Source organism: Sinocyclocheilus anshuiensis, unplaced genomic scaffold (assembly GCF_001515605.1).
Source record: "Sinocyclocheilus anshuiensis isolate Anshui unplaced genomic scaffold, SAMN03320099.WGS_v1.1 scaffold590, whole genome shotgun sequence".
NCBI lineage: Eukaryota > Metazoa > Chordata > Actinopteri > Cypriniformes > Cyprinidae > Sinocyclocheilus > Sinocyclocheilus anshuiensis.
In genome coordinates, this window is record NW_015544192.1 from 141056 (window position 1) to 155180 (window position 14125).

At 35.5% G+C, this 14125-nt stretch overlaps 1 protein-coding gene across 2 annotated transcripts in view; it reads left to right on the forward strand.

The window, feature by feature from the left end:
- The window catches only part of LOC107696530 (sterile alpha motif domain-containing protein 12), an 89777-nt gene that overhangs the window by 10017 nt on the left and 65635 nt on the right, over positions 1-14125 (forward strand). For both annotated transcript variants that reach the window (XM_016496890.1, XM_016496889.1), the window contains exons 2-3: positions 4964-5154; positions 9378-9507. In XM_016496890.1, the coding sequence (XP_016352376.1) occupies positions 4964-5154; positions 9378-9507 (321 nt within the window). The remainder of the gene's footprint in view (positions 1-4963; positions 5155-9377; positions 9508-14125) is intronic.

Genomic DNA, 14125 nt, shown 5'->3' on the forward strand with positions numbered 1-14125 from the left:
CTGATTACAGAACCGGCATTACTATCAAAATGCGCATGACAATCGCATTCGATTAATCGTGCAGCCCTAATTTCCGATGTGGTCTTTGCGTATTTGCAGCGCGTTTCTGTATTTGGTTGTGTTGTGCGTATTTGCAGCGCATGTGTTGTCAAACTGATGAAGATGTTTTCCTAATTTGATGGGGTTTTTTTCTATTTCTATTTTTCTATTTCTATTTGCAGCACGTTGAGCTCTCTCTGCACCCGTAGTAATGATGAGCATAATGTTTATATGATACTATAGGTCAAGATTTACTTGGAAGAAGAAAAATTTATTCTGAATAGTAATGACATCATATTTTCCTGCCTAACCTGTTGCCATGATGCATTTTAAAGTTTATTTTGTTGTTATGCATAAAAAATATTTATTGAGACAAATATGTATTATTCAATTGCCTTGTGTTGCAATTTCTTTCTGCAAGAATACACTAATTAACAGTAAAGACGTTTATAATGTTACAAAAGATTTCTATTCCAAATAAATGCTGTTCTTTTAAACTATGTATTTATTAAAGTACCCTGAAAATAATGTATAACAATTTCCACAAAAATATTAAGCATGCAGCACAACTGCTCAACATTGATAATAATAAATGATAATAATAAGAAATGCTCGAATTATTTCTGATCAGTAGATGCTGGAAATTCAGCTTTGTCATCACAGGAATAAATTACATTTTAAAAATTATCAAAATAGAATAGTCATTCTAAATTGTATTTCTATTTTATTTTATTTTTGTTCAAATAAATGCAGCCTTGGTGACTTCTTTAAAAATCTTAAATCTTGCCAACCCCAAACTTATGAACAGTATAGTGTATGTTTTGTTTTAAAGTGATTCAATACATTCATAGTTAATATTTTCACAAGTGCTTTGTAAATGAGTTAATGTAAAAAAAAGTGTTATCAAATGGTAATTAGCCTCTAAATGAAATTAATACATAAAACTCTGCTTTTCCTGGAAAGGATTTAAATCACGTCAGTTTAGTCCTTAAGTCATGGAGAAGAGCTTGGTTTGGTCATAGTTGTTGGTTTCTCCTTGTGGATAATGTATATACTGTAATAGGTTATTGCTTCCAGCCTCCAACAGTGTGTGTGTGTCAGAGCAGTTGACAACATTCAAAGTGAACTGCCTTCAAAGTAGACCCTAAGCTTTATTTCTTCACCCCATCCAACTAATGATGTACATTTATATTCTGAATCAGCTGATTCTCAACTAACTCCACTTCTGTTTCTGGGTCGCACACTGAGTGCACAAACAAACTGCTCCACTTTTAAATGACCTGCCATCTAGCCTTTCTTCAGATTGCATAGCCATCACAAGCACAGCCTAACCCACCATGAAGCACACTAGAGCACTGCAGATCATATGCTCACTATACTGCTGAGGCTAACGGTAATACGAGTCATGATGTTCAGACACTATTGAGCTGAATCGATCCTCTGTTCATTCATCCTTTCCGGCCTTTAGCATTATAGGAGATGCTGCACTCTGTAAACCAACACTGCTTTCCTTCTCCTGGTTTAAAGGGACAGTAGATAAAAAAAATGGTATTTTTTACAAATCACAACACTACAAAAATCAGCCCTTTGTTTTCTTTTGAATAATCGCAAACTGTGTAATATTGTGATGAACAAACTGAAATTTGCTTTTTTCTTTCAAACATTCCTCTTAAATATTTCTGTATTTCTGTAACAGTACAAGTCAAGGTCATATGTTTGATTTCCAGGTAAAGCAATGCAAGCAAATGGACTCCATTGCACTGAAATGCATTGACAAAACGGGCTGAATGCCTAAATGTAAATGTACTGCAAATACGACATCAGGCATCATGTTTGAAATGCAAAAACCAGTTATGGTTGATAATGTAACTGACATCCAAAATCATGTTATGCTTCATAAGGTACAACAGAGGCCATTTCTGATAAAAAAGTTGATAAAAAGTTGACAAAAAGGCTGTTTGTCAAACAAATCTATTGTATCACTTCAGAAAACATACACTACCATTCAGAAGTTTGGATTTTAAAAATGTTTTTCAACAAAGTCTCATGCTCACAGAGGTGTAATTATTTGATCAAAATATAGTAAAAATAGTAATAATTGTATATTACTAATCTAAGTTAATTTAAAATAACTATTGTTCTATTTTAATATTTTAAAATGTACGGTAATTTATTCCCATGATGGCAAAGCTGAATTTTCAGCATCATTACTCCAGTCTTCAGTGTCACATGATCCTTCAGAAATCATTCTAATATGCTGATTTGCTGCTCAATAAATATTTCTTATTATTATCTATGTTGAAAACAGTTGTGCTGATTAATATTTTTGTGGAAACCGTGAAACATTTTTTCAGGGTTCTTTGACGAATAGGCTGGATAAAAGCATTAATTTCTTAAAAAAAAAAATCTTATTTGCCCCAAACTATATAGCACACAAGTGTTTTCAGTGTTTTTATTATTATTATGATATATGATGTGAGCAGACATGATCACAATGCTGCTGTGAATATTCCTCAAATTTCTCCTTTCTTATTCCATAAAAAAAAAAAAAACTTTAACGACATCAGGGTGAGAACATATTGACAGCATTTTAATTTTTGGGTGAACTAGTGCTTTAAATGAGGGGGAGGAAAGCAGCTGGCTGGATTAAACTCTGAAGCATCCCTCCCTCTGTTTCTGTCTCTCACTTCCTTCTTCTCTCAGTGCGCATGTCGTACAGAAGAGAGGAAGAACGTCTTGATCTATATTTAGAGGCTAAGGCAGAAAAAGCATCCTACCCACCTCAAGGCCCAACATCAACCAAATCCCCCCCACCCCATGTACACCCCTTCAGACACTCAAATTAAGGACAATGCTCTCTCTGTCTGTGATATGAATTAAATGTATAATTTATCTATCCTGTGGAGCGCCTGGCCATTAGACAACCTGACTGAATGGTTTAAATTTTGTGGAACCTAAGAAAGATGGAGAGCGAAGCATGGAGAAATAAGAAAGGGAGAGAATCTGAGAGAAGGAAGCGCTTCGTGCTTTGCATGCTAAGTTGCTTTTGTTTCAAGGCTGATTCTTTCTTGTAGATGCACTGGCTCTGTCTGTTTTGGAACAGACATATCAAGGCAGGATGAATATTCCCAGCATTCACAGCAACAGGGGCTCAGTAAATAATAGCAGAGCAATTTGTTCTGCTCAAGTTATCAGTCGTTCTCTCACTAATGGTATTCAGCAGATGTCATCGTGGCTTAGATTCATTTGATGACCTGTTACACAATGCCACAGGATGGTGTTAGCATTGAGAGCTTGTTGAGCTTATCATCCAAGTAGTTCACCCAAAAATTGCAGTTCTTATAATTTACTCTTCATCTCATTCCAAACCTGTAGGGCCTATGACTTTCTTTGTTCCACCGAAAGAGATTTCACAGAATGTCCGAGCTGCGCTTGTGCTCTCGCCTATCAAATGAAAGTGGGTGGGAACCAAGAGCAGCCAAGCTTCAAAAAGGACATAAAAGCACCATAAAGCATCGCAAAGGTAGTTCTTATCAATTATGCAATGTGTCAATTGTTTTCCTTTTTGTCAGTAATTGACTGAAATTTAAGGTGTTCACCATTTACTTTTATTGTATGGAAAAGGTCAGCTTGGACATTCTGCTTGGACATATCCTTTTGTGTTCCACAGAAAAAGGTTCATGCATGTTTTTAAAAAGACATAAGGTTGTAGTTAAATGTTCTGTTGTAAGCTGCTTGTTTACTGTTTGCAAACAGATGGGATGGAAATTATTGAATTATTAACCATTAGACAGTTGGCGTATATGATGCTTCAGTGATGATTTTCTAGTCTGATGTACTCTGAACTTAATCACATATTGTTGTCTTAGAGATCTGTGGTTAGTCATTAACCACCCTATGTTTCCATGCTATGAGGCAGCACTCGGTTTTATTTTGGGCTTTTAATTCAGTCTTCAGCTTTGTGTAATTTCTGCCAGAACAAGCTTCGTCTGGCTCTGATTTGCTTGGCCTCAGTTCACTCCAGATAACATGACAGACGGATTTATTCAAGTGTTTTACTCTTTAAAGCTCTGCAGTTTGTCACAATGACAGAAACATCTTTAAATGTGCTGTGTAAGGATCAGCTTTTAAGATTGAATTTTAATAGAATTATTTGTATTTATTTATTGATATTATTATGGTCTGTAAGTATTAATCAAATGATTCTGTTCTTTCTGAGAAATATCAAAGCCCTCACAACTCACAAGATATTATGTGTCCATTAACATTATGGTTTGTCCTAAAAAGTGCATGAGACATATTTGATTTCAATCAGACAGCATTATAGAAATGCTGTGGCGTCTATCAGGCCTTGGCAGATGCATAATTTTGTCTCTCGTGCCATCTAGAGGACAATGTGATTTTTTTGTTCTTTTTTAAATGAGTGCCTTAAGTGCTGAAATTCATGCTTTATATTCTCCAGAGACCTGGCAAAACGTCAATTTTGGCTTTTCAATTTGTATTTTGCATTACATATTAAAAAAATTGTATCATAGGAGGTGCTCTTTAAAGCAACATTTTCTGAACACTCCTTCCATCTGTCATTGTTTAAACAGGCAGACAGATAGTCCTGTGCTTATCTCACATTATTGGTTACTTATAGTTGTTTTAATTAACATTGTTAAAATACTTTACATAGACAGTAAACATTACACATTTTAGCTCTAAGATACATTCTGCAAGATGTAAAACTGAATTACTGTGAATAACTTATTCACAAGAGACTATCATGTGTTAAACCTTCATCTGTGAGTAATTTAATGTCTTAGTGTTATATAGTCTGGAAAGAGTCATCAGTTACAGTAGGTTCACATCCACATACAATGGCTCCACCTTATGGTCATTATTGGTCTCTAACCAGTCTTGGACTTATTGATTTCCACAGCTGTTCACTGCAATCTGACCCAGAATGGGATTGACCATCAGGTGTGTGCAGAGGATGTGACCTCACACCTGGAGGAAGTGTCTGTTGATCATGGACTGGATGATGACAGCCAAGGCTTTCAGGACCAGAGTCCTGGTTTCCAGCGACGATCTCCACCTCAGCGCTCCGTCTCAGAATCTGAGCTCTCCAGGGTGAGAATAGATTCAAGACTATTACTGTGATCTCAAACGCTAATGACATCTATAATTGCACTACTTAAAAGCAGTGGCGGCTTGTCGGGGGAGGCAGGGGTGGCACAGCTTCCCCGAAATGTTGAGGTGAAAATGGGAGGACGATTTAATGTTAATAAAATTCACCATTCATTTCAGTTCATGTCTCAGAATGTGTATTTTTTGTTTGTAATTTCACAGCTGTAATACCATAACATGTTACTGAAGTTGGAAAGCGCCGCTTTTCTATTGTGAATGAGAAGGGGAGGGGGAGGGGGAGGCCAGGGGAGAGCTGAGCTCTCGTGCCTCCGTTGGTAAAAAAATTAGCCAATCACCATCGAGTGTTCACTTTCAGTGTTGAGAAAAGAAACCTCGTAGGGGAGGCTAGCCTCCATTCTGGTATATCAATCAATCATCATAGAAACATAAATTACGTGCTATTAGTTTGAACGTCTCGCGCTGCGCTGATAATGTACCAAGTACTTATGATAAGTAGCGATATTGAATATTTGATTGCCAACAGATTTACCAAGCTGTCATTCAAACAGTATATACAAATTAAATAAAGGGAGAACATGCCTAAGCTGGATATAGGCTACAGCAGTCGGCTTAATTAAATAGCACAACAGGCAGCTCTCTTTTAACACAGACTTTTAAGAAGGGATGGATGTTTGCTTCAAGTGATAGGCCAGGTAAGTGAAGTTATATTATCTTGCTGTATGTGTGTCGTTTTCTTTACGTGGTCTGACTAAAAGCAACCAAAAAGCCATTTTAAAGTGGTTAAGCAAATAATAATAATAATAATCGGCAGGGATCCCCAGACCAATACAATTAGTGTGCCTCCTCTATTTTAAAACCCACGAGCCACCACTGCTTAAAAGTTTGGGGTCTGGAAGATTTTTTAAAAAGAAGTTTGAAAGAAGTCTCTAATGCTCACCCAGGCTGCAATTATTTGCTCAAAACTTTAGTAAAGTAATATTGTAAAATGTTATGAAATATTATTGTGATTTAAAATAAATTTTCTATTTTAATATTTAGAAATGTAATTTATTCCTGTGATAGCAAAGCTGAATTTTCAGAAGCCATTATACCAGTCTTTAGTGTCACATGATGCTTCAGAAATTATTTTAATATGCTGATTTGGTGCTCAAGAAGCTTTTCTTATTATCAATTTTGAAAACAGTTTTGTTGCTTAATATTTTTTCAGGATTCTTTCAAATAGAAATCTTTTGTAAAATTATTATTATAATTTTTTTTTTTTTTTTAGTGGAGAATATCACAAATTTTTGAGATGCTGTATAAAAAGACTGAATATTTCCTATAATTTACCCCAAAAGCTTCTTATAATTCTTGTTAAATTTGCTTATTATCTTTAATGATTCTTACATGAATAAATATTACAAAAGGAAGAGCTTATCGTGTCACTTGCCATATTGTAAGAACAGCTTGGTTTTCATGTCAATTGTGACTTTTTGCAGTCCAGCAGGACAAGAATCACTGGAACATTTCAGGCATCTGACAAATTATATATTACATAAAGAAATATACAGTGCTGCTTAAAAAGTTTGTGAACCCTTTAGAATTGTCTATATTTCTGCATAAATATAACCCAAAAATCATCAGATTTTCATGCAAGTCCTGAAAGTTGACAAAGAGAACCCAATCAAACAAATTAGATGAAAATATATACTTTGTCATTTATTTATTCAGGAAAATGATCGGCACAAACAAATGAGATCTCTGAGGACCTCAGGAAAAGAGTTGATGTTCATCGGGCTAGAAAAGGTTTCAAAGCCATCTCTAAAGTGTTTGCATGCACTCCACCAATCCACAGTCAGACAGATTGTGTACAAATGGAGGAAATTCAAGACCACTGTTACCCTCCCCAGGACGACCCCAAGCACACAAGTTGTTCTACCAAAGAATGGTTAAAGAAGAACAAAGTTAATGTTTTGGAATGACTGAGTCTAATTCCGGACCTTAATCCAATTTAAATTTTGTGCAAGGACCTAAAGCAAGCAGTTCATCGGAGGAAACCCACCAACATCACAGAGTTGAAGTGGCTCTGTAAAATTCCTACAAGCCTTTGTGCAGGACTGATCAGCAGTTACAAGAAACGTTACTTGCAGTTATTGCTGCAAAAGGGGGTCACACCAGATACTGAAAGCAAAGATTCACAGACTTTGCAGAAATATAGAAAATTCTAAAGGGTTCTCAAACTTTCAAGCAGCACTGTATATAGGACCATTAAGATTTTGTCAGTGATAGAAATCATACTGTCTGGACCAAGTGTTTTTATTTTATTTAGTTATTACAAAATGATAAATCTTTTAACTTTTAGTTTAATGTTCCAAAATAGGCTTTGTTTCTTTATCAAAATATAATTATAATTTTTTTCTTTTGATTTTGAGGTGAAATATAACCCCCCGTTTATACAGTTTCTGTTGCTGTCATTTAATAAGTGATGCAGAGTATGCATTCAGATAAGAGAAGCTGAATTGACAATATCATTTTACATCAGCAAGTGTCAACAAAAGCTAGCATATTTTCTCACTGCATACATTGAACTCACTGGCATTACAAATATTTTTATAGTTAAGCTATTCACCACAAGATGGCACTCTAATGCACAGAGTCTGCTTTGTTGCTCTGATTTAAGCTGTCCATCTGTCTTATTAAACTTTAGTTGAATTTATTGTGAATCATATATAAACTCCTGAGCCGTATATTTGAGAAATAGACAAATTAATCAAATGTTCATTCCATCAAACAATAAAATGCATAAATAAAAACATACATTGTTATTTTCATTGAAGCCATATATTTTTGTCCTTCATCTTTAATAATAAATATTTTTTTTTATATTGATCAACCATTTATATTGATCAACCCAAATCATAAGTCTACAATGACTCTAATATGAGTTCTGACTCCTGTTGTCATAGATGATGATTTTAGTGCTGAGCATTCATATCTTCAAGTCATCATGCTCCGTTGCTATAGTAACATGAAAATTCTTGAATTGTCTAATTACACCAGGGTCAGAATGACTGTGACATTGTGTGTGTGTGTGTTATAATTTAAAAGCTCACTTTTCTTCCCCTCAACATCTCATCTGTCACTCATCTCCATTTAATTGGCTGGGAATCCACCTGCAAAGCCATTCCCACTTGTCTCCTACCTGCAGGAACTCCATCCTCACAACTTCTTAAAATCTTCCGTGAAGTGGAGCTCATGGCGGTATCTCCACTCACACTGCACTTTCAATGCAGTGTAATGTACCTTTATATATTAAACCTCATCAATCCTTTTGCAAGACTCTGTCAGCGATCACGGCTCTGTGGGCCTGCCTTCGCAGCTCAGTGGCAGATATCTTGGGTTAATTAGCTCAGTGCTGTTTTTAGTTGGGCTGTGACTCTCGCCCCACTGGAGGTTGTTTCTACTGACTCAGCATCTGTTTGTTTGCCTGAGCTCTGTCGCTGCTGAATTAGCCTGCTTCCTAAAGGTAGCTTACACTTCAGCTCTCAACAGCGCTGTCACAATGGCCCTTTTTCCAGACGCTCTGAATTCAGCTCACACCACACTCAAATGGCAAGTAGTGGCATTCAAACAGGAGGCAGTCATTAAAGGGATAGTTCACCCAAAAATGACATTTTGTTATTATTTATTCACCCTCCTTGCTCCAAAATATATGACTTCCGTGGAACACATTTAAAAATGTGTCAGTTGCTATTTTTAACGCAATTACAATGAATGGGAACTAAAGCATTTAAGCCTTAGAAAAAGATCACAAATAAAAGTACTCGTGTTTTCTAAGTCTTCTGAAGTTATTTATTCAATGATAATCACTGAGTTGAACTTAATGACCAGATCATTGGTAAATTAATCATTTGACTTGTGTTGTGAAGTGGTTCAGTTTCACATATTTCAGTTTGTTTTTCTCACCAAGGTATCGTATGGCTTCAGAACACTTTGAATCTTGAATGCTTCAATCCTGCTTTATTGTAATTTCATGGAATAAAACAGCCGACACATCCTAATTTCTTTGTTTTCCACAGAAAAAAATTAAGTCATGCAGGTATTAAGGTGAGCAAATGATGACAGAATTTTTATTTCTAGCTGCACTCTTTCTTTAAAAGATGGGGGAAAAAAGAGGGGGGGAAAATCTGCATTTACATTTTCGCTATTTTTTTTTTCTTGCCTAGCCGGGAACTGTGAAGCTGTCCAAACCAGTGGCGCTGTGGAGCCAGCAGGACGTGTGTAAATGGCTGAAGAAACACTGTCCCAATCAACACCAAGTCTACAGTGACTCCTTCAAGCAGCACGACATCACAGGTAAACACAGGCACCCTGTTAGTCTTATAATGATCTTGTCTAAGGTCAAATACCCACAGTTTAGCGTTAACGCATGCATTCAACTTACATTAAGACATTCATAATGGCACTTCCATTAATTGCTACCGGCTCAGCCATGATTGCATTCTGATGTTTATTAGCTCAGTAGGGGTTCCTGTGTAATTGAGGATGCATGTCTGGGGAATTTATGTATGCATGTGTCTTTTTAATGTTGTGTGACCTAACTTGTAGTGATGGATGACTGTACCACGGTTTTTCACATTTTATTGTGTTTTAATGTGTTCCTGCTTCAAGAAGCGTTATAGAGATTAGTTACTTGCATTGTGCAAGCATGGCATCAAAATCCAATATGTTAACATTTTTGAGGTGTTTACTCTTACAGCCCGGTATTATATTATAATGTTATATTTTTTAGAGAAAATGTATATTATTACACTTTATTGCTTTTTTGTACTTTTTAAAAAACAATATATACTATAATTATATCTAATTATAATATAATTATATACAACTTATTACATTTATATATAATCTATTCTTTTGACAACCATAAAATTGCCATTTTTAATTTTTTAAAATACAAATGTTATGGATAACTAAAATTTGTAGTTGGAAATCGGGGTCAATAGTCTTTTAGTCCCAAGATGTCCTTCTTATTATAGTGGGAGATACAGTATACCAAAATTAAAATTTGCAGTCAAATAGTTCATGGAGTGATTTGGTCTGCTTTGTTTATAATCTTGGCTTTCTTTGCAGTAGCATAATCACACAGTGCTGATGAACTGAAGTCCTTTAATCAAGAGCCGTCGTCCCGTAAATGTTCAGTTTCCAAGATCTCTTGATGAAAAGCTCTTGTGGTGATTTATCATGATTTGGCCAGCTGATCTCAATTGTCATGAGTAATGCTGGCTAAAGCAATGTTCTGTCCATTTTGAATTGTTCTAGTTTGATTTGAAGGATTGTGAATGCAATTTGCATTATGGGGATGCGTGATCCAATTAGCCATAATTAATGCAGAAAATATGCAAGCTGCTCGATTTGACAATCTAGTATTAATTAACAGGAATCAGTTCATAAACATCAGGCCTTACCAATTAGAGACACAATGCAATTTGCATCCATCTCTGGTCATACCATGCAGAGCTTAACACATTTCATTAGAGTAAACAGAGATGGATCAGTGCCAAATCACAAGACAGCAGTGTTAAAAACAAAAGCACATTAAACAGGTGCTTACTGGTGTGGCTTTCTTCCATAACAGGGTGTGTATTTGCATGTTGATAATTAAAAAAAAAAAGAAAAAAAAATCTCAATGATTGAGATGCTGATCATTTGTACATCAGTTGAATTCTATACATCTGCAGTATTCTCTAATATTGAGCTAATGAATTATATTATGTGATTAATTGTTTCTTCTTCTTCTTAACAACAATTTATTATTATTAAAAACAACAATGTAATAAAACATAATAAAAACAAATATAAAAAACATTGCAGTAAACAAAAACAAAATATATGACTTTTCTAAATTTTTCTAAAGTTCTCTTTAACTGTGCCTAAGAATGTCTTTAGCCATGGTCTCTGAATTATTTTGAATTATCTTCGCTTCAGATTAAGCCATGCATCTGAGAATTTGCATGTCATTTAGGTATATTTTTTAATTTATATTTTAATTTAACTTTAATTTAATTTATAATAATTATGGCTGTGCAACCATTTTCGTGATTGTTTCAAAAGGATTAAAAAATGATGCATCCATCAGAGCTTCAAGGGATATGGATTTATACAGTGAAGCCTCTGGAACTGGTATTGATTTATCACTGTCTTCATCAGATCACATTTTAGAGTCCATTCATTCTGAAATTCAGAGGATTTTTCAAGTATTTGTAAACACTTTCATTCAGCTGTACATGCTTCTATCAAATCAGGCAGCCTCAAATACAGCTTTAAGAGAGAATGAAAAAACTATTAAGTTACCTAATTACTTACTACTAAGTGTCAGTTTGTTTCTGTTTGAACCAGAGCATAGTAAGATAAACCTTTCCATCGCCAACATACGACTGTTGAGATTCTCTCTCACCGCTTCGACACATTTCCCAAATCGCTCTGAGAGTTTGACTGGAACACCGAGCTGTCATTAAAAATGCATTAAAGCATATTAAGGCATAATTAGATATTAGTCCCTATTCTGCAGTAATTACAAAGACAGAGGCAGCGAGTGCTTCGGTAAATGAGTTAAGCACATATTTTTGATAGCATAGGTGTAATCAGGGGAGAAGGTGCACTCATTCTGTGTAATATACAGCCATAGGCGGAGGGTGAACCAACTCCAGGGTAAGGCTAAAAGTAGCCTAATGTTAGTGCAATCTATTAACTACAAACATCATAAACTCGTCTTTTTAGGCAAGTACCTGATATGGGTTTCATGTAGGCTAATAAAATATTTTTAATAGGACTGAATTTGTATTTAACATGATCACAATTTAATAAAAAATGTAAGTTGCTAATTATAACATTTTAATTTCCAGAGTTATTCAAACAGCGAATAAATTATATACAGAAAGCAAGTGAAGAACATTATCACTAACTTCGATCTATCGCGAGTTTAAGCACTCACACAAAAAAAAAACTATCGTTATAATCACTGATGCTGTCTACACTGTCTACCAGCCTTACACATGCCTATGTATACAGCCAAGAAGATGAGAGAGAACGACTGAACCAGAGCTGCTCTGTCAGATACAATGAAACTCTGGGCTGGATTTCAAATAGATATCAATCCCATGGGCCACAGCACAGTAAGGTTATGAAAACACAACAGTATATAACACCACAATTAATTGTAAGTTAAGTAACCAGCTGTTGTTAGACAGATAATGGCTAATTGGACATTAAAATGAGATATTCATTCATGAACTGTAGTTAGTGTTGTGCCACTATATGTAATCAAGGTCTATTATAAGACTGTGAATGTCAGATCTGTTTAATGGATGACAGTGCAAACAGCAAAAACCATATTAAATGGAATTTTCAATTAAAATCTGGGCCTTATTCAAAATTGAACAAATACTGGATATTTATAACATTTTTTGCACCATAACATATCAGTTAAAACAGCCAAGTCAGAATTATTGCATTTTTGTTGTTTATTTTTAAAGCAATTTAATAATTGTGCCCTTGATTTACTGTAAAGAATATGTAGGACTGTGGTGCAATGTCAAGGCATTAGTTATTCATATTTTAAGAATTTTATATTATGAATAAATAGATTTTTTTAAATGAGCAAAATAAATATGTATATATTATTAATGAATTATAATAAATAAAACACAATAATAAATACCAGGGTTGGGTGTTTTAGACTAAGTCAATTTAGTTGTGTGGCCTCTTCAGTCTATTATGTGGCACATTTAAAAAGTCATGTGAGCAAGCATAACAGAATACTGGATTTAAGCAACAAAATCTGAATTTGGTACTTTTACTTATGGTGTGACTGTAACCCAAGTGTCCATTTTTGAACCATGTTTCACAGCAGTTATGGAAAATGCCACTGTTCGGTCTGGTGTGGGAATTGGCAGCATCATCAGATCATACTCTAGGCCTAAATCCTCCCGTTTCATGATCATTGGATCATTCTATGGTTTTACAGGAAAGAAAGGAAAGTTTGACATCTTCTGTTGACGGGATAAATGAATCCAGCTGGGATGTTCCTAGGAAGCTGGCTCTTCTTGTGTTTCCACATGCACTGGACAGTCAATGTCTGTGCAGGAGTTCTGGCTCGCTGCTGGTCAGATCATTCCAGAGAATACTGGGTGTGGTGAGACATTGGGTTTATTTATTTGACTTTAATAAGAGTTATAAACAACTCATGTAAAAGAGACTCCCATCAGGCAGCACACAGGTGGTCTTGGCGTAGTATATGAGCTTTTTTTATGGACTATATACAGTGGGTACGGAAAGTATTCAGACCCCCTTAAATTTTTCACTCTTTGTTATATTGCAGCCATTTGCTAAAATAATTTAAGTAAATTTTTTTTCCTCATTAATGTACACACAGCACCCCATATTGACAGAAAAACACAGAATCGTTGACATTTTTGCAGATTTATTAAAAAAGAAAAACTGAAATATCACATGGTCCTAAGTATTCAGACCCTTTGCTCAGTATTTAGTAGAAGCACCCTTTTGATCTAATACAGCCATGAGTCTTTTTGGGAAAGATGCAACAAGTTTTTCACACCTGGATTTGGGGATCCTCTGCCATTCCTCCTTGCAGATCCTCTCCAGTTCTGTCAGGTTGGACGGTAAACGTTGGTGGACAGCCATTTTTAGGTCTCTCCAGAGATGCTCAATTGGGTTTAAGTCAGGGCTCTGGCTGGGCCATTCAAGAACAGTCACAGAGTTGTTGTGAAGCCACTCCTTCGTTATTTTAGCTGTGTGCTTAGGGTCATTGTCGTGTTGGAAGGTAAACCTTCGGCCCAGTCAGAGGTCCTGAGCACTCTGGAGAAGGTTCTCGTCCAGGATATCCCTGTACTTGGCAGCATTCATCTTTCCCTCGATTGCAACCAGGCGTCCTGTCCCTGCAGCTGAAAAACAC